Source organism: Carcharhinus amblyrhynchos, chromosome 7 (assembly GCF_965287045.1).
Source record: "Carcharhinus amblyrhynchos chromosome 7, sCarAmb.v2.hapA, whole genome shotgun sequence".
In the NCBI taxonomy this organism is placed as follows: domain Eukaryota; kingdom Metazoa; phylum Chordata; class Chondrichthyes; order Carcharhiniformes; family Carcharhinidae; genus Carcharhinus; species Carcharhinus amblyrhynchos.
Genome location: NC_137330.1, coordinates 66,328,365 through 66,352,554, shown reverse-complemented (window position 1 = coordinate 66,352,554; position 24,190 = coordinate 66,328,365). Strand labels below are relative to the sequence as shown.

The 24,190-nt window shown below is 40.0% G+C and overlaps 1 protein-coding gene across 1 annotated transcript in view; it reads right to left on the bottom strand.

Moving 5' to 3' along the window:
- The window catches only part of trdn (triadin), a 209,007-nt gene that overhangs the window by 33,636 nt on the left and 151,181 nt on the right, over positions 1-24,190 (bottom strand). The window contains exon 14 of the mRNA XM_080193433.1: positions 2,242-2,286. Coding sequence (XP_080049559.1) covers positions 2,242-2,286 — 45 coding nt within the window. The remainder of the gene's footprint in view (positions 1-2,241; positions 2,287-24,190) is intronic.

The following is a 24,190-nucleotide window of genomic DNA, read 5'->3' as shown; positions in this document are numbered from 1 at the left end:
TAATTAATTAATGACATACAAAAATAAACATTATATAAAATACAATGTTTCTGTTTAATCATTTGTATTATAAAATTAAAGATTTATTATTTAAGATTATTTGCACCTTTTCCAACACCATCAAGGGTTTTCACGAGGATCCTAGTTTTCAAGAGGTACGAGGGCCAATTTCCCTCCCATTTCTAACTGGGTTCCAGTCTAGTAAAATGATAAGCCTGCCCCAACAATCAAACTGTCACAAAGTCACAAACATGTAATGAATCTCTATTGTTTTCTTCACAAATGCTGTCTGATCTGCTAGGTATTTCTAGCATTTTCTGTTTATATTTCAAAAATCATAGAAATCACAGAAACTCTACAGTGCAGAAGGAAGCCATTCGGCCCTTCGAGTCTGCACCAACCACAATCCCACCCAGACCCAACCCCCATATCCTGACATATTTCCCAATAAGCCTTCAAACCTATGCATCGCAGGACTCTAAGGGGCAATTTTTAGCATGACCAATCAACGTAACCCACACAACTTTGGACTGTAGGAGGAAACGGGAACACCCGGAGGAAACCCATGCAGACACAAGGAGAATGTGCAAACTCCACACAGACAATGCCGGGAATTGAACCCAGTTCCCTGGAGCTGTGAAGCAGCAGTGTACTGTGCTACCGTGCCGCCCAAATTCTGTAAGGTTTCTATAAAAATGTATTCACCCTAAAAGAATTTGACTGATCCATATTTTCAGATTCAGCCATTACCATGACCCAAACAATGTTCTGGGAATATGATAGAAAGGCTGTGAATTTTCATGGTTATCACATCCCATGACAGTGAAGAACTCACCAATGCTTGTTATCACAGTTTGCTTATTGTGGGCTACCCAATGGGAGCAGAAATACCTCACTAAGCTGGTCACAATTATAATTAGCCTAAGTCCAGAAAGATCCACTGGGTTCAGAGAAGAGAGAAATTACTAATTATCAGGGCTGCACTGCTTGTAATTTGTTGGGATTCATTGGGACTCAACTTTCTGAGAAATGAGATGATCCTCTTTCTGGAAGCTCCTGGGTTGCAATGCGAGGTGATTGGGGTATAGCTGGGAATATCCTTGCTGCATCATTACTTAGGCAATGTTGGCTTGCACCTTTCAGAGACATCCCTGTTCTATCCCTTGGGGAAAGCTACAAAAGTCCTAATGAAAATGGGGCTGAAACAAAGGCATGGTAGCACAGTGGTTAGCACTGCTGCCTCACAGCACCAGAACCCAGGTTCAATTCCGGCCTCGGATCACTGATTGTGTGGAGTTTGCACATTTTCCCCGTGTCTGCATGGGTTTCCTCCGGGTGCTCCGGTTTCCTTCCAAAGTCTAAAGATGTGCAGATTAGGTTGATTGACAATGTTAAATTGACGCTAGCATCAGGGGGATTAGCAACGTAAATATTTGGGGTTACAAGGCATGGGTGAGCTTGATGGGCCAAATAGCCTCCTTTTGCACTGTAAGGATTCTATGAAACTTGGTATAAGTGGTGTACAATATTATTTCCAAAATCTTTCTGTTTGGAGAAACAGCTGTTTCCTTGGTGAAAATTTTAGGAAAATCAGTTCCTGTATATTCCACACTCCATTCAATATAATAATTTCCTTCAATGATGTACAGCAAGAACTATAATAAATTAATTTAGTCCATTTCAGTCAACTAAGCTTGTACACCACACTGGATACTAATTCTCAATTTGTGTATTTATTTGAGTAGAAATGGTATTCTTTAAAAATGGCTTCACTGATTTGGCTCATCAGTACTTCTGTCAACATTTTGCAACAGTCCTTCGTATATGCTGAAAAATAATTTGGATGGAACGTTTTAACTTTGTGAAATGCAAATGAGGATGTGGAACTATTAGGAAAGTGGCCAATTACATCACCTAAATTATGTTCAAACTTGTCACCTGTCACCGGCACTGAAGGTAATAATTGATTCAAAATGTTCCATGCTGCTTATAGCCCATTTAACGCTAACAACATTTAATAGAGAAATTAATTATCCTTTGTTTTGCCCCAGTTATCTGGAAATCAAAATAAAGATTAAATATCTAAAATCTGAGCATCCATGGCATCTGAACACTGACCTGAATCAGTTCAAAGGACTCCAAAAATATCTTAATTGACATTGTACCAGTAAAATTTCAGGTGAAGTGCACCAGTTAAAATCAAAATTAATTCTGTTTCATTGAATGGAGTGAAATACCTACTTTTAATCGCTTTGGGCTTGATAGCAGTGACAGCATCTTTCTTTTCTGTAAGAATGTAAAAAGCAAATGCTATTATGCAGGCAAGAAGATACTGTCTATGTCAGATAATGAGTTGACTGCTAAAAAATGGCAACAACAATGTGACCATGCCCAATTACTGGCGTCATTGAGTCATTGAATAATTACAGAACAGAAGGAGAGTATTCAGCCCATTGAGTCTTGATCAGAATCTGTACAGCAATCCAATCAGTCTCATTTCCCTCTTCTCTTCTAATAGCCCCATAAATTTATTTCCCTCAAGTGTCAATCCAATTTCTTTTTGACATGATTCATTGTTGCTGCTTTCATCACCATAGGCAGCTATTCCCAGATCATTCCACTCACTGGGTAAAAACATTGTTCCTCACATCTCCCCTACATCTGTTGCCCAAATTTTTAAAGCTGTGCTCCCAAGTCCTTATATCATCAGTTAGTGGGAACAGGTTTTCTTGTCATAATGTTGTATACCTCTATAAAACCTCCCCTGAACTTCCTTTGCTCCAAGAACAACCACCTCAGTTTTTCCAACCTCACCTTGCAGCTAAAACCCTGATCCCCGAAACCATTGCTAAATTTCTTCTGCATCCTCTGAAGGAAACTCACATCCCACCTAAAATGTGGTGACCAGAACTGGATGCAATACTTTAGTTTTGGCCTAACCAGAGATCTAGAAAGGTTTGCCACAACTTCCCTGCTTTAATACTCAACACCTCTAATTATGGAGCCTGAAGTCTCGTGTGATTTTCTAGTATTATCTCAATATGTCTGTTGTCATCTTCAAAAATCTATGCACATACCCACCCTCCACAAAAAAAAGTATCTGTGTCAGTAAATACTTCTGAATTGTGCCATTTAGTTCATGTTGCTTCTTCTTTTCCCTTCTACCACCTTATACCCTTCTGTGTTAAATTTCATTGGCCTGTTGTATTTGATTAATATCTTCTTCACTGCTTGCCATACCTCCAAGTTTGGTATCATTGACAAATATTGAAATTTTACTTTGTTATAACAATGAAGTACTGTGTACATATCAAAAGAAGCAGCAATTTTAGCAGTGATCCTTGGAGAACACCACTATTGCCCTCCATGCCAAGAAATAATCATTTCCCACAACTCGCTGTTTTATATCCTGAAGCCATTTTTTAAAATCTAAGTTGACACTTATCGTCCTATTCAACCTTTTGTGTGCTGCTTTGTCAAACCTTATGCACATCATTCACCGCTTTCCGTATATTACCTTTTTTTCCGTTACTTCATTAAAAAATTCAATTAAAACAGTTAAGCATGATCTGCCTTTTATAAATCGATGCTGATTTTCCCTAATTAATTCAAACCTCTCCAAGTGCCATTAGATTTTTTCCATGTTTTTTTCTAAAACCTTACCCACCACTGATAGTAACCTGACTGTGCTGTAGTTATTAGGAACATTTTTGAACCCTTTCTCGAATAAGGGTACCACATTGGTTACTCTCCAACAGTCTGACACATCCCCCTGTACCTAGACAAAGAGTGGGAGATTATGATAAGTCCTTCCATTGTCTCAACTTCCACTTCCTTCAGCTAACTGGGATGCAAATAATCCAAACAACAAGTCATATCCGCTCTTCTTCCTTTTCAATATATCCTTGTTATCAATTTTCACTCCATCCATTACCTCTACCCTCTCTGCTTGGTTCAATATTTTTTCTGTACCCTCTCCTTTCGTAAACGCCTATGCAAACTACTGATTTAGTATTCTAGTCTTACCTTACACCTCCAAGCGTACATCACCTTCACCCCACTCACACTATCTACTTACTTTTCACACATCTGTAGAAAGATTTTGTGCTCCCTTTTACATTAATTGCCATTTGATTTCTAATTTTTTTTGTCACTCATTTTCTTTTTCGCTTCTCTTCTCAACATACTGCATTTGAACTGGTTCTTGCTTAAAGAATTCACCTGACATGCATCAAACATCCTCTATTTGTTTCGTCATATTTTCTATCTTCCTCATCATTAGGAGAGCCGTAGTTTTGATTCCCTTACCTTTGGCTCTTGTTGAAATGTACCCCATCTGAAACACCATCTCCTTAAAGGTCACATTTTGTTCCATTACAATTTTTCCCTACAACCTTGCATCCATTTTATCACAGTTAGATTTTCTCTCAGCCTTTTGAAGTTAGCCTTCTTCCAATTTAGAAATTTTACTTTAGATTGCTCCTAGCTGTTCTCCACTACTAAGCTATACCTCATGATACCATGATCACTCTGACTGAAGTGTCCTGCTGCAGACACTTGAGACTAGTTTTCACAGAGTAATTAAGATTTGGGAATTTTGCAAAATGGTTGCTGGGATTCAGGTCTGGATCTTTATTTTTCTTTATTTCAGCTCTTCCTTTGCTTGTTTATTTGATTTATTTTAGTATATTGTGATCCTGTGCAGCTTTTCTCTAGCTCACTGGAATGATCTGTCAAATAAATTAAATGAAATCTTACTTGAAACATTTTCACGCAATATGCCACACCTCTTAAAATCATTTTAGTGAATATATGCTCTAAGATGTTGCAGGCATGCAAAGAGGCATATCTTAAGTTCATGTTCAGTATGACCAAAGATGAGAATGACATCACTAATGTTCAGTGTGCCTCCAGACGTGTTTGAAATGAAGCCTACATCATGTGCTGGAACTGACTTCAAAGTTGAACAACTTCTTATCAATAAGATTTGATATGATATGGTCACTTTTTTCAATATGGGAATACAGATACTGGCTCTTACTGAACTGCAAACGTTTGTAATTTGGGCATAGACAATGCAATTTGTGTCAGCAATAATGTTAAAACTTGTCTGTAAAACCTTTCCTTTTGTTTGATCTGAGCTTGCATGTCTTTGAAGGAGGCTGAGTGCTTCTCTAATTCTGCAGCTTAAAATCCTACATGCAACTTGAAATGCTGTTTTCTCTGCAAAACCCTCCAAAAATACCTACTTATTTTTCATTATCCTCATTGCCAACGTGAGATTCTTTGGACTAGAACTGAATATGCACAAGCTTCTTCAGACCCTGTTTCTGCTTGCAGACTCCTGCAATCTGCAATTTCAAATCACTAATACACTCCAATCCACAAGGCACAAATCTAAGTGTGGAGGAGTACTCTCCACTTGCCTGGATGAATAAAGCTGCAACAGCACTGAAGAAACACAACATCAGGATAAATTTGCAGTCTGTATGATCAGCATCTCATCTACTCGCCCAAATGTGCACCACAGCCAACAACAGGGTGGCATATTTGCAGTGTACATTATTTACAGGTTGCACTTTAACAAGTTGCCAAGATTATTTTGGCAGCTACTCCAAAATTTGTGGATTATACCAACCAACAGATCTAAGGGAACATCATCATTTCAAGATATCTTCCAAGTCAAAATTTGGAAATAGAAATATATCATCTCCTTCTGGTTGCTGGACTAGAATCCTGAAATTTCATATGTGTCAGCAATGTGGGACTACCTTCAGTTCACTGACTGCAATAGTTCAATAAGGCTGCTTCTCATCACCCTTTCATGGACATTTGCTAGGTGAAAGGCTTTTTAATCAAACAGATTTGTGTTTTTATTACTTAGTTTTCCTTAACTGTGCATTGCATTTTATAATAACTATCGGAGAGAGGTCTAGTGGGGTGAGGAAAATTTATCACAGATGCAATGGATGCTAACTAGCTTCTGAGATCTTAATTTGAAACATCGGTTTAGCCTGTGTTTACTGCAAGATACCATCTTGGGAAATGAACTGTAGCTTGTGTTCAGAATAGCTGTCTGGAGCATTGTTAATGACCGCATCACATTTTGATGGCCAGAATTTGAACTAATGCTTTCTCCTAACAGCTTATTGGGACTAAACAAGTCACTATGGAATATTTTCAGTACTACCTAAAGATACATCACGTTTTACTGTTCACTAACTGCTGGAGCTTTGAAGAAAACCTCTGAGACATTCTGAGAATTTCTGAGATCTTTTTCAAAGACTTCATCAAAACACTTTCAATACTCATTCTGGAAATTCTCTGAGAACTTTGCCTAAAAAAAGAGTGAGTGCGACTGTTCTCCATTATCTATTAGAGGAGCTATCATCCACAGAAACCTGGATAATGATGGAAAAGGCACTCAACCAACTGCAATATCCCCACAGCAGGAGGCTAATAAGAAAATGGTAATGAACTATCATGAATCATTGCTAGCAAAAGCCAGCTATTAAAATCTATCATCATCTAAGAATAGTGCAAGAAAAGATTCTCAACATTTGGCATTGTGATTTGCAGCTGGAGGAATATAATTATCACTGATTTTATTTCTATTCCAGTTGATATTAAACAACGTTTTCAGTGTGTACCATTATTGCTCTGCAATCATTTTTGCTCTTACTGTCACAATGTGATAGGTCATTCAATAGCAGTGGTGTGGATAGTTTGCAAACTCTTAAATACCCTTAGCTACATTTTATATATAATATATATACACATGTATATATATTATGTATAAAACTGAAGTTGCCTTAGAGAAACTCCTATTGATGTTATATTTAATAAGTTATAAAGTGTACATTTATATTACAAATTTTCTTTAGATTTCTATTGCTGTTTTAAGTTACAGTGTGTGGAGATGCCCGTGTTGGACTGGGATAAACACTGTCAGTACAGACTTCACTGGATTCAAATTGGTTCCGATATCTTTGAAAACAGATTTAATGGGAAGTGGCGAAGGAAAGCTTAACTTTATTGGGAGAGAGAAGGGCTAATGGAACAGAATTAATTGGGAAATTAAGAGCAATTGGGTTCAAAATGACACCAAAGCTCAATATACCAAAGAGTTCTGGAGATCCTGAGGATTTCTCAGAACATCATATATTTAAAATTCTTAACTAAGTGTTTGGCCGACGTGAGCCTCTGCACCTTCTTAATGGCCTTGACATCCTTCCTAAAGTAGGGCACCAAAAGGGGCTTGATATTCCAACTGTAGCCGGAATAAATAATTTATACAGGTTTTACATTACATCTTTGCCTTTGTAATTTATGCACCTATTTATAAAATTTACATTCCCATACATTTTAACAGCTTTTACAACTACTACTTTAAAAGATTTATGAATCTGAATCCCTAGTCTACCAGCTTGTCTACTCCTTTTTAAGTTTTACTGTCTGGTCTGTATATCCTTTTTCTCTTCCATCAAAATTGTATTACCTCATATTTTGCAGCATTAATTGCACTGAATACCAATCTGTCTAATCTACAAACTGTCCAAGTTCTCCTTAAGTAATTCAGTTTTATTCAGAGTTAAGGATGCTTCCTATTTTTGCAAATGCTGATGCAGTTCTACTCGCAAGCCCAGTTCATTTCTATAAATATTGAGAAGGGGAATAATTCTAAGATTGCTCTCTGGCAGCAGGGGGAGTGTGAGGAGGGTGGGAGGTGATGCTGGGGAGGCATCACTATTTATATATCAGCAAAATGATAATTCCCTTTGCTCGTCTGCCCAGGGATTCAAAATACTTCACATAAAAAGAAAAGATAAACTGAGGGGGGATGTACTGTTCGTTTTGTAAAATAACTTGATTTAACATTGGTAGGAACGTCGTCCACATAATCTTTATGAAGACAAAGGGCTCGACTTTTGCAACTAATGTGGGTTGCTTAGCTAGAAAATATCCCAACTTGGCAGTCCCACTTCCGTTTAAAGAGTCATTAGATTCAGTTTTTACTCTGGGTAAGGTGGGGGTCGAGCCAGACCCATCAATCCTATAAATAGTTGTGAGACAGACACAGGTACAGGGTTGAGTGATTGCTAAACAGCACCACTCATTCAACCTGATTTACGAGTAAGGACAAGATATCGTGATCCCTACTTGGAAATACATTGGATCAATATCCTGGAATTCCTTAAGTAATTAGTAATCGGGTACTAAATTGGATAGTCCCTGAAGATGAGCATATGGATTGCAATGATGATTAACCAGCCCCTGTTTATTGTAATACAGGCAGCAAGCCAGCATTGTTGCCTGCTCATTTCCATGAATTCTGCACTGAGCCAGCACTAACCATGCTAGTCATTCATTTGCAGGTGGCCAATCACATGAGTGACTAGAACCTCTTAAAGTTAGTTTGCACTATTGAAAGCTATCATGCATCACTAAATGGGAAGGTGTGCATTGTAGCTGGAGGTAGTATTGAGAGTCATATTTAAAAAAGAATCTGACCTCAAAAATACTGAACAGTGACATAGTGTGGAAAGAAATGATTTCAAAGGTGACACCAAAGATCTTGCTGGAAGAAGTGGAAAGGAGGAGAGATGCCTGTTTTTGCAGGGGCCAGCAAACCCTCATAATACATATCAAATGGCAGTGGAAGTAGGTATCCATGGAAGCCAGTGCCAGGAGTCAAGCCCAGAGGACCTGGATACAATGCCACAAGATGTTCTAAAGCATTTGGAGATGTCATTGAACAACACCTGCACCAGTAGTTTGGTACTCTCCTTACTTTGTCACACCTAGCAACAACTTCTATCAATCAGTATTGAAAACTGTCACTTATGCGCCTCATCCTCATGTCCTTATGTTGCATTAACCTCATTGTTCCTTGGTGCCTCCATGCCTACATGACTGCCATCAATCAGGTGCTGCCAATTTGGGACATGAGCCACGTGGTAGAAACATTTCACATTTGTGTATTGTTCTTCTCTTTCCAGCAGGAAACATGATAAACATATTACTTCTGACAGTACACAAGACTACAGTGGCATACCTGATGCATCACTGCATAGGTGTCAGTTTTGTCTGGCAAATTTTACCCATAATTTCTTGAATTTATATCATAACAATAGGAATCGGGGCAAAACCTGTCAAACCTGATTTTCATTTCAAAGACAATATTGATTCTATTTGATTGTATTCTGATTTTCTACACATTCTACTAAACCTCCTTAGTAATGGATTCCAGCATTTTCTCGATGCCAGATATCAAACTAACTGGCCTCAAGTTTTCTGCTTTCTGTCACTCTTAACTTGAATGTTAAATGTATAGTTTTCCAATCCACTGGAACCTTTCCAGAATATGGAATTTTGGAAGATTAAACCCAATGCATCTACTGGGCAGGATTTTCCACACAACGCCCCATATGTTTCACGATGGCAGAGGTGGCGCACCATTGGCCAGCAATGGGATCTTCCAGTCCTGCAATTGTCAACTGGGTTTCCCCCGGTTCAATGCACCCCCTCATGGCTGGGTAACCTGTGGCAGGGATGCTCTGTCATCTGGACCAGAAGATCAGGCCAGTGTTTGTTGTCTATCCCTAATTGCCCTTGAACTGAGTTACTTGCTAGGTAATTGCAGGGGGCAACCACAGATTGGGTAGGGATGGCAGATAGCACCCCTTCAAAGGGCCTTAGTGATTAAAATAGATTGTTACAATAATTGGCAATAGTTTCATGGTCACCATTACAGAGACTAGATTTATTAATTGAACTTAAATTCTACCAGCTGCGGAGGCAGGGTTTGAACTTATGTCCCTCTTCAGCCTAGGTCTCTGCATTATTAGTCTAGGTACATCACCACTGTACCACCATCTTCCCCTAAATTATAATTAATTAATTATTTAAATAAAAGTTCCTCTTTCCCTTCTGTCTCTTGGTATTCTGCTGTTCTTGCGGGTGCTTTTTGGTGTCTTCTACTATGAAGACAGGTTGAAAATTGTCTGCCATATTCCATCGTAACTTTTGGGAGCTTGCTGTGTACAAACTAGTTACTGTGTCATTTGCTGTAAGGACATTTGTTGCTAAAATGGCAGTTGTTGTAAAAACTGGAAGGGAAATACTTCCCTATTTTTCCCTATTTAAAAATCCACTATTTTTCTCAGCTTTATCATAGAGTTGAAATAAAGAGTGTGGGGAGAGAGGGGAGACTACAATAAAGAGTGTGGGAAGAGAGAGAGGCAAGCCTTCAATAGAGAGCACGGGGAGAGAGGGATGACAGTATCAGCAGCGGTGCTCAGACCTGTGAAGAGAACCCAACGCTCAGAGGAGTACAAAAGAGTGGTAAGGCCTAATCCGTTTACCATTTTGGCAGCAGCTGCAGGATAAATCACGGTAGTATGGATATAGGCAATGGCATTCGGAACCGACATCACAGTTTAGAAAGTGATGTGGGATCAACAAGAGCAGCTGATTGGTAATAAGTCCTGGTGGGTATTTTCAAACTTTATTAAATTGTAAGCCATTGTTTAGGCCAGATAGGGACTTAGTTGATTTTTTTTTGCAGAAGTCTAAAGTTTTAAATTTAAAGGATTTAGTCATAGTGAGAGAATTCAAAGCTGCGATTTGCTACTGCTGTATTATGTGGGAAGTTGGTTATGTTTCCACAACCTGAAACCACCATGTGTGCAGGAACTATGTCCAGCTGAATCTTCTGGAAGTTTGACTTTCAGCGTTGGGACAGCAGCTGTGGACACTGTGGAGCATCTGCAAGTCTGAGAACATCTTGGCTAGCACATTTAAAGACATGGTCACACCACAGCTGCAGGGACTTGAGGAGAGAAGGGAATGGGTGACCACCAAGCAGTCGAAGAGAAACAGACAGGTAGTGACTATTACTTACGTGGCGAAAAACTGCAGCAGGCGACGGTGCAGAGGGACCTCGGGGTCCTTGTGCATGAGTCGCAAAAACCCAGCTTGCAGGTGCAGCAGGTGGTCAGGAAGGCGAATGGGATGCTGGCCTTCATAGCGAGGGGGATTGAATATAAAAGTAGGGAAGTCTTGCTGCAGCTGTATAGGGCATTGGTGAGGCCGCAGCTGGAGTACTGTGTGCAGTTTTGGGCGCCGCACCTGCGCAAGGATATTTTGGCCCTGGAGGGAGTGCAGAGGAGGTTTACTAGGCTGATACCGGAGTTGAGGGGATTGAGCTATGAGGAGAGGCTGAATAAACTAGGCTTGTACTCGTTAGAGTTTAGAAGAATGAGGGGAGATCTCATTGAGACGTATAAGATGATGAATGGGATGGATAGGATAGAGGTGGAGAGACTCTTCCCGCTCAAAAAAGACAGTAGGACTAGGGGGCACAGCCTCAAGATAAAGGGGAGGCGGTTTAGAACGGAGTTGAGGAGGAACTTCTTCACTCAAAGGGTGGTGAATCTCTGGAATTCTCTGCCCGTTGAAGTGGTGGAGGCTGCCTCGCTAAATATTTTTAAGAAGCGGGTTGATGGGTTCTTGATAAGAGAGGGGATTAAGGGTTATGGGGAGAGGGCGGGAAAGTGGAACTGAGCCACGACAGATCAGCCATGATCTTATTGAATGGCGGCGCAGGCTCGAAGGGCTAGATGGCCTACTCCTGCTCCTATTTCTTATGTTCTTATGTTCATTGAGAACATGATGTCATGTTCTCAAATCAATATTCCACACAGAGGCTGGTTTCTTCAGGGAGTGCAAACAGAGCTAAGCTTCTGGCACCAGAAGCAGCCTGTCTGTACGGTTGGTGAGGAAAACAATTATAGTAAGGGATTCTATAGTCAGGAGGTACAGATAGGCACTATTTAGAGTATCAACATGACTCTAAAATGGCGTGTTGCCTCCTTGCTGCCAGGCTCCAGGAAATGTCACTGGAGGGCTGCAGAGCATTTTGAACAGGAAGGGTGATCAGGCAGAGATTGTGGTACATGTTGGTACTATTGACATAGGTAGGAAGAGAGATAAGGTCTTGCATCAAGAATTCAGGAAGCTAGGCAGTGGACTAAAAAGCAAGACTTCTCAGATTGTAATCTCTGGATTACTTCCAATGCTACATGCTAGCGAGCACAGAAATAGGAGAATTGTGCAGATGAATGTGTGGTTTAAGAGTTGGTGCAAGAGGGACTTCTGGATCACTGGGACTGTTTCTGGAAAAGGTAGAACCTGTACAGGTGGGATGGTCTACATCTGAAACACAGCAGGACAAACATCATTGTGGGTGGGTTTGTTCGTGCTGTGGGGAGGAACTTAAACTAATTTGGGAGGGTAAGAGAACACAAACTGTTAGCAGAATAGGAACACAGCATAATACAGTAATACAATCAAGTCCAAGGGAGTACAGCTGTGTTATGTTTCAAGGAAGTTAGGCAAGGCTAGATAGTTTCTAATTTAAAGCCAGGAGAATTGCAAGTAAAATGGAGGTTAAGGGTAAGGGTTACCACCTGGAAATATGATCTAGAAGCCATCAGAGAGAAATGGTTGAGGGAGGAGCATGACTGGCAGTTCAACATTCTGGGATATAGAATGTTCGGGTGAGACAAGGGAGGGGTAAGAGAGGAGGAAGCATTGCATTATTAGTTAAGAAGTTAGTTACTGCAGTAAGGAGAGATAATATCTTGGAGGGGGCATTGAATGAAACGTTGTGAATAGAGTTTAGGAATAAAAAAGGGCTGCCAGGAGTTTATCTTAGACTAATCAACATCCCTTATCTGAAGCAGTATAAAATTTTTCCCTTTGAAGTTTGGCATTCTTGTATGTGCCCTGATGAGTGCAAGATAAAAACCTTGAATTGTATGTCTCTTTTTTCAGCAATATTGCTATCAGGTTTGCAGTGACTTGAGACATAGCTACTATTTGTCGACATCTTTCTTTGCTATAAAATATACTCAATAATCAAGCAGCTGTGTATGTCTGCTTTTAAACCAACATGTGTCTGTACCTTCCTGAATCTTTGTGCCACTAGTGGAGCCTCACAAAATCTGAACTAAACTTCAATGTGATATATTCACATTGATTTTAAGTTACTTTTGTCTTAAAGTGTTCATTTGTTTCCTTTGCAATGATATTGAACAGATAAAAGAATGCACTACATCCCAAGTATATGTTCATTTTGTATATTATTAACAAAGATTTAGAATTTTCACTGGTTGGAAATCAGATGTCTAAAATGTTACATTTGCACCATAACAGGTTCCTGCCTCATTTAATATGCCTGGAGCAAGTTGAATTTCTGCCAACTCCAAATGAGGTTCTGATGTCAGAGGGAGGGGACAGGGCTGGTATTCTCCCTTATTCCGGGATCCCTATCACAAAATAGCCAAAAAGTCAGGATTAATCCAATATGAAAGTCAATTTCTGGTCACAGCTCAGGTCTCGCGCCCCATTCAAATGCTGCCTACTGTATTGATGTAACTCACATATAATGGGGCTAAATGGGATGTTAAAACAATCTTTGTTGGTAATGGTCCAGTGATTTTCTTGACAATGTCACTTTTCTCATTCTCCCCTTCCAGGCACTCAAGGTGGCACAGGCAACTGTCAATAAAACTTAACACATGCCATCCTGCCCAGAGCCAGAATATTCAATGAGATGAGTAAACATCATAAGCACTGGTTCTGCTTACCAACGCCAGAGAAACAGCACTGCTACTCCACATTACTGTCACCATCCCAAGTGTCTAAGTGATTGTCTGAGTTGTAACGCAGAGCTGTATGCAAAGAGTTCCTCACTTCATGAAATCCAGCATTATAAGCCTGGCTTTAACTCCAGTGGATCCTTACAAAAAGAACAACTGAAGTCCAAGCAACAGATGGAGTCAGGAAGGATTAGTCAGACTTGAGATAATAAGAAACATGTTGGCAAAGAGCAGGCTACAATATCCTCCACTATATATCAACTCTGACTCTTAAATAATATATCCAAAGATTTGTAGGACAAGCAAGTTAGAACTGCCATTATGGGCCTGAGCATGTGGGTGATTCATGGATAAACTTGTTCTGAAATTTTTTTTTTAACCCAACTTGCATTCTCTCCAGGTCGATTAACAAAGTTTTCAGTTAACTGAATTAAAATCATTAAGTGCTAGAAGTATATAGCAGATAGGTCAGTAGCTGTAAAGAGAAAAGGCAAGATAAAAGTTGTAGGTGCCTGCTCCTTTTATGAATAAGAATCTTGTTCCTTTTCTGTCAGAACTTACTGTATTTTTCTGGAATTTTCTGTTTGGACTTCCAATTTCCAGTATTTGTAGTTTTTTTCTCTTTGATCTTTGGCTAAGTATCTTTTTAGCTACTTCAGAAATATCAGAGAATCATTTTGAAGTGTGTCATGATTGGCTATCGATGAAATCACATCCCCTGAAAGCATATGTTTTAAAACTATGCTAATGATTTCATTAGCATGTCATAAATTATAATGAAAAGCAAGCAAATATAGCCCTGGGTATTTTTAGTACTATGCACAGTTACAATATACATAGTAATGGATAACTCCCACAAGCCTAAATTAGTGAAATAATTATACTTTCTTATCATCCTAACACTTACTGCAGGAATATCATGTAGTTCCCTTAGTTAAAGAACTGAGAAAGTTCCAGACCAGCATTGTCAGAGCTGGCACATGTCAACAAGCAAGTCGAAATCTCAAAGCAGATGTCATCATTCAAGGGATAAGTTTTAATGTTTGGGTAGTTTTTTTTCCATTACACACACTTACAGAACAGTGTGACTGTGTGAACTCCTAATGTTTTGCAGATAAGCAGCGAACAAACATGTCAAAAAAAACACCTCATTTATCAGTCCAGTAAATTCTAGCCATTACAGTTTCTGACAGGAGTTAATCCAACATTTGTAATTTGGTAATATCATTCTGACTGTTCTAAGCTTCTACTAGATACTTCATTTAGTAATCTGTTAAAAGCCCATGTTGGTTGAGAGCAATTTATGTTTACTGATAATAGTTGTTAAATTGCATATTTCAGATGCAATGAATATCTAAGCTAATATTCAATTCAAGCATCTACATCCAGATACGCATGGCCCTACAAAAATAAAAGATAAAAATGACAGTCATTTTCTTTTTCTAGCACCTTAAGGACTATTGGTTGGGCTTTCGTACAATCATAAAATCCCTTCAGTTCAGAAGGAAACCATTCGGCCCATTGAATTTACACCAATACTCTGATAGAGTATCCTACCGGGCCCTTTCCTCTGCCCCATCTCCACAACCCCACACATACATTTACCATGGCAAATCCATCTAACCTCTTGCACATCTTGAAACACTAAGGGGCAATTTAGCATGGCCAATCCACCTAACCCGCAGATCTTTGTGCTATGGGAGGAAACCGGAGCACTTGGAAGAAACCCAGACAGACATTGGAGAATGTACAAACTCCATGCAGATAGTTACCCAAGGCCAAAGTCAAACCTGTGTCTCTGGTGCTGTAAGGCAGCAGTTCTAGCTACTGTGCCACTGTACTATTTTAATACAATTGGAAAGAGTGTATTCTTGCACACTTTTCCCAGTTGTGTTTCAAAAGTCAGAGGTCCTATGAGTCAAACAGCAAATTGAAAGGGACTTCATACCTGAGAAAGTAAGGTGCTCCAGCAGCCATTTTAAGGTTCCCGCCAAGTGTATGATGCATGGGGATACATCAGGTGGCAAATGGCCCAGTTCCATTTTCACCATGTTTCTTTTGGAGGGCAGTTACAGTGAAAATTGGTCCTATTGTATTTACATCTCTGGGGCTGGAATTTTACCAGCACACCCACTCCGATTCTGGGGCCGGTGAAGCTTGGAGAATGGGCATTCTCCATTGGCTTTGGGCAGGATCATAGAAACCTTGGGCAGACGTGCTAGGAAAATTCCGCCCTTGATCTTTCTATTCCTCCTTTATATGGAGAATTTTACCATTTAGGATTTATTTTACTATCTTTATTTTTCCTCAAAGCAGTCAAAAGAACTCTTAAGTTGCATTTTCCCCACATTTTCCCATTCTCTTAACAACTTTATCGTCCCCTGTAATATCTCACAGTTTGCCATTGTCCCCAAATAAGAATTGTTGATACATTTAGATGTCTTAATCCCATATCCAAATAATTTTATATGTATAGAAAATATACCAATTTCCTCTTCCATTACAACCTCTTAATGGAAACACTTTTGTTTTATACCCATTTACGTTTTCCTTTCCTACTAAGCATCATATTGCACTTATTGGTATTAAAATCCATCTACCAATCCCGAGTCAATCTGTTTGATCAATTGAAATCTTACTGAATGCTATTTGTTTGTCTTACACTTGACATCTCGCATCATGTAGTTAATACCATTACCTTTTACTGCATTGTTATAATACATACTTGCAGAAAAATTAAAATTTTATTTGATCTATCATGTTATTTCTTCTACCATATTCTATTTATCATCGAAAGCAAGATTAAATTGCAGACACTAATCTATTTTATTTTATACAATAGACTCAAATTACAGTGGAGGAATTGACAGCAATGGTGAGGAAAGCAAGCAGGAGAGTGGACCGCAGATTCAGGGAGAGATAAAAACAAGCTTAGGAGATTGCCTCTCATTCTTTGAAAGGGAATATAGAGCTAGGTTACTCAATCACATCAGGACTATTCCTCATCCTGGGAATCAATCCAGTGAATGTATATTGCGCTTCCTCTGGGGAAAGTATGTAAATCATGTCTAACTAGATATCCAAAGGGGCAGAGGTGGACCAGATTAGAAGTGAGGGGACACAGATTTAAGGTTTTTGAAAAGAGACGCAGAGAGATTGAGGAGGAACTTGTTTACACACAGTGATGAGGATGCAGGGATGATCCATGATTTCTAAAGAAAATTGGATGGGCACTTGAAGGAAATAAACTTTAAAGACTGGGAACACAGCAGGAGAAAAGAAGTGTCAGGATTGCTTAATGGAGAGCTGCCATAGACTCAATGGGTGGAATGGCCTCCTCTGTATGTACTCTGTGGTATAGATTATTGCTTCTGAATCAGAGAGCTTGAAATTTTCCAGTTTGCCACACTTGTCATGGCGGAAAGACTTGTAAATTCTCTCTAGGAAGGGGTGTGGAATAGAAACAGGCCTCATACACCTGGAAGCAAAACATTGGCAGCCCAGGGGACAGCTGAGTGCCAAGGCAGAGTGATTAAAATGTCTGCCTCTGTGCTCTTTTTCCAAGTTGCAATGTCACATTTTAGTCCATCCAGCCCTAACCTTCAGCCACTCTTCATCCCAACTCTACGCCATCTCAGGTTAACTATGCCCCATTCATTCTCATGGCCCTCATGCCTTCCATCTCAACTCATGACCCTTCAGTGCTCATTCACACAGAATATACTATGTACAGAACTACTGAATCCTATAACAATTGTATCTGTACAGTTGTTTAAAAACACCTTTTCACAATTTTTAAAAAAAAAATCCTGCTATTCCTACAATCTTGGGCTAAGAGCCCATAGTCATAAAGGAACTATTTGAGTGGGAGTTTGTTTCTATAGTTGGCGAGAACTGCTGAATTTACTTGATTGACATCTTTGCGTGGTTATAATAAGTTATTCTTCTGTGATCTCAGGTGACATGTTTGAAGTCTTCATTAATGATACTTTAATGGCCTGTTTGATGACACTTTATAGGTTTATAGAGATAGCAATTTTTTGTCAAAAGAATATTGGTGGGAATGATTTTTTTTAAACAATTCCATACACACCATTATTAGCATTAGGGCATTTTATGCATAATGTCTACTGGGTGAATGGCATGGAAGAGTCATGTGTTGGAATGGAGGGTATGAGGGACAATTGGAGATGGTGGCTTGGCATGCATTGGTATGGAGGTGGCATACATTGGTATGAAGGAATCACTATGACTTTCTAAACATACCTTTCAAAATGTTACTGAGCCCAGGCTATATTTCACAATGCCCCTGAGATCCGTGAACTACAATTCATGGAGGAGCTGGCCTGACTTGATAAAAATTTTGAGAGTGCTAAGAGATGCCCGCTTCACAATGAAGCCAGTCAGGTCAGGTGCAGGCTCACTACCCTTACCCCATTTTTGCAAAAATTGGTGGATGGTGCCATCCCCAACACAACTAGCAAAAGCCCTCACAAAGACATCAGTCCCAGCTCCACCTGGGTGCAGTCTGTCTGGTTTGCACAGGTAAATTTTTTCTGACTTTTTAGATGCCCAACTCCCAAAATCCTATACCTCAAGTTATACAATTTATCTAAAGATATGTAGATATTTCTACTAAAACTGGCTCATTGTCACAAGATTCTGCAAATATCTACTTTTATTTAATCACTGGAGGTTTCTTAATGTAAAAATCAATAGACAATGAAAATCATTGTGCCTCCTTGCCTATCTCTGGCCACCTTAAATTGTTAGAGTGGAAAAAAATTTATTAGAACTGCTTTGAAAAAGATGAGTGACTTTCCCGCTGAAGTGAAGTTTGTAGCTGTGCCTATGATAGCTAGCCAGCAAATAAAGGAGCTTCCAACTGAGAGGCAGTGAAAATCAGGGAATAAGCACCTTAAGTTATTCGCATCTCATATGGAGCAGCATAGAAACAAGCTGCTGAAGCACTTATATATGTATATGTACGTGTGTGGAAAGAATAAGCGAGGCGACTGAGATAAGTACTATTAAATAACACTGCGGAAAGCAAGAAGAAAGGAAATCAATGAAGATCTCATTATATTCCATCTAAATGTAGTGGGATGTCCAAGAAATACCAACCAGGTCACCAGTTACTTTTAAGTAAATGCATACTCACGGAAGTGCTGCCAAAACCTAATATGTATAAGTAAAATGGAAGTAAAACTGTTGGCAATGCAGTTCCTTCTTTAACAATAGTCACATTGATTTCAAATGCACTGCACACAATTTCCAATAGTTAGACTGAAGTTATTTGTGATGGATTAACATAAAAATAATTCCATAGAACAAACAGTGGCAATTACTTTGGAGAAATGTTAAAATAGTAACTAAGTGGCCACTGTGCAAATATGATAATCCTGTTTAAAGTTTTGGGGCTAATTGCTGATTGTCTTGCTGTAAACACGGACAGAAGTACTAACGTAAACACCTGGAGATTTAGCACTCATGGTTCAGGGCAATTTTCATGAAGTGGCATATGAACCTTCCTTGCACTAACTTCCACAGATGATAGGAGTCATTCGCTAACATACAATGAACATTTCAGGGAATGAGGTAGAGTACATGAATGTTTACCACTATGGCACTGGAGGTCCTCATGGAGAAGGTCCAGAAGAGAAGAGATGTCTGTTACTAGCAGAGTGGAAGAGGCCAGCTAATATAACAGATGAGGAAGGAGATCACTCAAGCAATTATGTCAGTAAACTAGACAATAGAACAGAGCATTAGAACAAGAAATTAATATTAGGCCAAACCAGGTAAGAATATTAGGTCTCCTTCATAACAACCTAATGGTTTTAAAACCAACATCAAATTAAAATTCCCAGTTCATGACTTGAACTTATAACACTATGGTTACCCAGCAATTAGAAGTCATTTTAATTCTTAAATTTTTGAAAGTAACTATTCCTGTAAGACATTTGGAAGCATTTGAAGTCTATGATTTAATCAGAGTATCGGTTGATTTCCAGTGCAGCATAATTATCCAACAGAAGTTTGAATTTACTGGACAGTTGCTGTGCAATTCTTCTGAAGGGACTTCTGGGAGCAGGAGATCACCCAATGCATTCTTAGGCTACCTCCAAGGTACAATGCCCAGAGGTCAGGTGTTATGAGCAAAAAGAACTAGTTAGTGTGGAATTCTCAGTCATTTTTATTGTGATTGTCATAGAGAGGGGCTTAAAAGAATTGAGTGCAGATGGTTGAGCTCTTGATGAATGTTAATCCTGAAAAGTAAGACACGTGCATGTCAACAATACTCCAAAGTTTGAAGGTGGACAAAATTTCTCAACTGGTCTTCAACTGGATGGCAACAACATCCTTCACAGCTGAAAGAAATATGTCTGGAACCCTCATAACTGTCCCTGGCCCCTCATCTCCTTTTCTTCTCCTCATCTTCCTCATACTTATTTTCTTCCTCCTCCCCAAGCTCCTCAGCTTCCTCCTTCGCCTGAACCTTCAGTTGCTCCTGATGTTAATGTTGAGTTGATAATGTTTTATTTTAAAATAGACAGGTCACGGGCATTGTCTATTTAAGGACTGTGAGCAAGTGAAAAGAGAGTCAAGTTATGATAGCAAAGTGCTTCTGTTACTGGACTAATCATGAATGATCCAGAGACATGAGTTCAAGTCACAACAAAATAACTGAGGAATTTTATTTTGATTAAAGAAAACATTCTAAAATAAAAAATTGATATGTGTAATGCTGGCCATGAAAGTAACAGGTTATCATGAAGGAAATCTACCATTCTTAGCCTATCTGGTCTTTTCCCGTGGTTGATGTTTACTTGCCCTCTTAATGAGCCTGGAAGCCACTGATTTTGCCAGTATGTGCACATCCTGAAAATATATTGTAAAACAAGTCAACTGGGGCACTAAATAGAAAATTAGGAGGCAGAGATCTGTCATGCTGCATCCTGTGAATAGACCCACGAAGGTGGTAAAAACCCAGGAAAAGATGTTGCAAAGAGAACATAGCAGCAGTAACCCTGACATAGAAGTTATCCAATCCAGTCTTTAGCTCCAGAGCACTGTGGTTGCGTTCAAGGAATATAACACCACAAGAAAGCAGATAAGTGATTGGTTGTGAATATTTTGCTTGTTTATCTTCAAAACTCAAATAACACCTTAGTAACTGTAAGGTTTTAGAGATGTAGTAAGGTTTACCAGTAGTAGTAAAGGTTATTGGGAGGAGCAGTGTTTATTAATTATCAGGTGGGTGTGACTGCAAGTGAGGCAGGTATGGGGACTCAAAGTAAATGTGGAGGAGCTTCAGCCTTTACAATTGTCCCACAGGTTTGAGCTGGCATCGTGGCATTGGAAGCCATTCAAGCCAGGGTAGTTAATAGGAATGTAGTGGTAGTTAGGGACAGTATACTTAGGGGAACAGAGTGCTGTCTGCAGAAAGAAAAGGGGAAGCCAAGTGGCTGTGTTGCCTGCCTCATGCTAGGGTTCAGAACAGAGGGAGAGGGAGGGAGAGGGAGAGGGAGGGAGGGGGAGAGGGAGGGAGGGGGAGAGGGAGGGAGGGGGAGAGGGAGGGAGGGAGGGAAAGAGGGGGGATGGGGGGATGGAAAGGGGGGAGGTGGGGAAAAGGGAGGGAGGGGGCAAAGAGGGAGGGCGGAAAGAGGGAGGGGGGAAAGAGGGAGGCAGGGGATGAGGGATTGGGAGACAGACTTGAATTTGATTCTGGTCTTGCGTGAGCGTGTGTGATGTTTGCATGGGTTTCCTCTGGGTGCTCCAGTTTCCTGCCACAGTCCAAAAGTGTGCATGTTGTTAGGTGGAGTGGCTATGCTAAATGTGCAGGTTTACAGGGATAGGACATGGGTGGGGTGGGGTGGGGTGGGGGGGGTGGGGGTTGGTGGGGGAGTGAATCAGGAAAAGTGAGCACAGATAAAACAAATGATGAGGAAGGAAATTGGAATATTGTCTTTCATTGCAAAGGGGGAATGGAATATAAATGTTGGGATTTTTGCAACAGTTGTTCAGGGTTTTGGTGAGAACACATGTGGAGTATACTGTACAGTTTTGTTTGTCTTATCTAAGAAAGGATAAATGCATTAGAAGTTCACAGAAAGTTCACTTGACTGATACCTGGTATGAGGGGATTGTCATATGAGGAAGGTGGTATAGGCTGGAGTCTATGGAGTTTAGAAGATTGAGAGGTGATCTTACTAAAACATACAAGATCCTGAGGGGACTTAATAAGATTGCTGTTGAGAGGATGTTTCCCCTTCCAGGAGAGACTAAAACTAGGAGGTGCAGCTTATAAATAATGGGTCTTCATTTTAAGATGGAAGTGAGATTTATTTTTCCTGAGCTTTATGAATCTTTGGAACGGTCTTCCCCAATGAGCACTGGATGTGGGGTCAATTAATATTTTGTTAAGGCAAAGGTAGATAGATTCTCAACTAACTGGAAAGTCAAAGATTTTCAGAGTAGGTAAAAAGTAGAGCTGAAGTCACAATAAGATTAGCCACGATGTTATTGAATAACAGAGCATTTGCATGTTCATACATTGCACACGCCTCCCGCTAAGAGATCACCTCCCCATTTTGTCCTTCTCTTCTATCTGCTGGTGCTGCTCTGGCCAGTCTCATTTTCTGCTCCCGTGTCACCTCTAGAATGAAAGGGAGTCCTTAGTAAATCCACATGACCAAGCATTTCCTTTCTCGTGATGACTCCTAGCCCTCTGAGAGGGAGGGAGGGAGGGGCCGTATAAGATGGAATATCATAGCACTTGCTTTTTAGATGAAATTCTCACAGAATTTCTGGGAAAAAAGTCCTGACAAGGTAAAGTGGCCCAGGAAGTCTCCCAACATGTTTCTGAAATCCTGTTCTAACGTATTCTGAGTAAGAAGTCTGACAACACCAGGTTTAAGTCCAACCAATTCATTTAAACTCACAAGCTTTCGAGGTTCAAACTGTCTGTGCTGTTATATGTACTGTCTGAGACCAGAACTCTCCATTCACCTGACGCAGAGGGGAACCTCGAAAGCTTGTGAGTTTACTATCGAATAAATCGGTTGGACTTAAACCTGGTGTTGTCAGACTTCTTACTGTGTTTACCCCAGTCCAACGCCAGCATCTCCACATCATGACTAACATAGTCTGGTCAGGCAATCTTAAGTAACAAGCAAACAGTGAAAGAAAAGAATGGTTTAAGTGATGCTTGAAGTCAGTAGCAATGACTTCTTTACTTCTGTGTAGCTAGTTTCTCTCCAGAGGGGTCAGTGATTGCAATACTAACCAACAAAATTGTGTGAGGCTCCTTAATGAGCACCAGGAGCCAATTTAATTGGCAATCGTCCCCTGAATAATTTGAGGCCGCCATTCCTAGCTCAAGCTAACTCCTTTAACAAGATGCCGTCATGCACTGAATGTCAGCAAAACTGGTGTTGCAGTTCAAGACCCCATCTTGACCTCTTCGAAGGCTCATTAGTGCCAAAGTATCCAGGATAAAACAATCACCGCCATCCACCCACTACCCCCTCCTCCTCTAAATGGAATCAGTCATTGTTTTGTACTTTCATATTGTTCGCACTTCCAGTGCCACTGAGAGTGAGATTGAACCTTATTTACTGCAATCTTATCACATTGTTTTTAATCAGGCACAAAATAAAACTGCCACTGAAGCTTAGTAAGTATTCCAATTTTTTGTGCTTCATTAAAAGGTGTCAAACATCAGCAAATTTTCTCGGAATAATGACCATATGCATTATTAGCAAGTTGCTTTCTAGCTAGCTGTGTGAATTATTCTGAAACAATTTTGCAGACACAAACAAATGCCTTCATTCATCTTTAATAATTGCTTATGCGTCAGTAGATAATTTTTCCATACGCATATTGGTTTAACACTTTACCAGTCAATTATAGTCATGCATAAAATGACACAGGGTGGAATTCTCCCAACCCACCCACAGCGGGTTTGGTGGTGGGTGGCAGCAGAGAATTCAGCAGGAATCAAAAAGTCAGAAACCCTCCGGCATAAAAAGAGCTTGAAATTCTTCCAGTGATGGGTTTATGGCAGATCAGTTCTGCTGCTGCCTGGTGACATGATGGTAATTTGGATTCATGAGTGTTCATTAAAGCGGCTGATCATTGGAATCCCTCCACGCCTTCCAATCTCACGTGACACTAGTGGGAAGTTGCCTTCAGTTCCATTTGAAAACAGTGGTATTCACAATGTGTGACCAATTTACTAGAGACTTCAAGGTGAGCGCAAGACACATAGCCTATTCTAGCGTTGTGCCACTCCTGTTGCACTGAATGCCACTCTGTTGGGGAAGACTAGTTTGTGGCTGGTCTTTATGGATATCACTATGCTGTAGGACTGATGAGCACTCCAGTCCAACAAGTTCAAGGGGGGAGGGGGGGTTGCAGGAGGCGGGAGGATTGTGTAAGAGCAGGGGAGGGGTAAGAGAGTATAGTGGCAGGTAGTGGTGCAAGGAGATGAATGAAGATGAAGAACAATGCAAGGCAAAGGG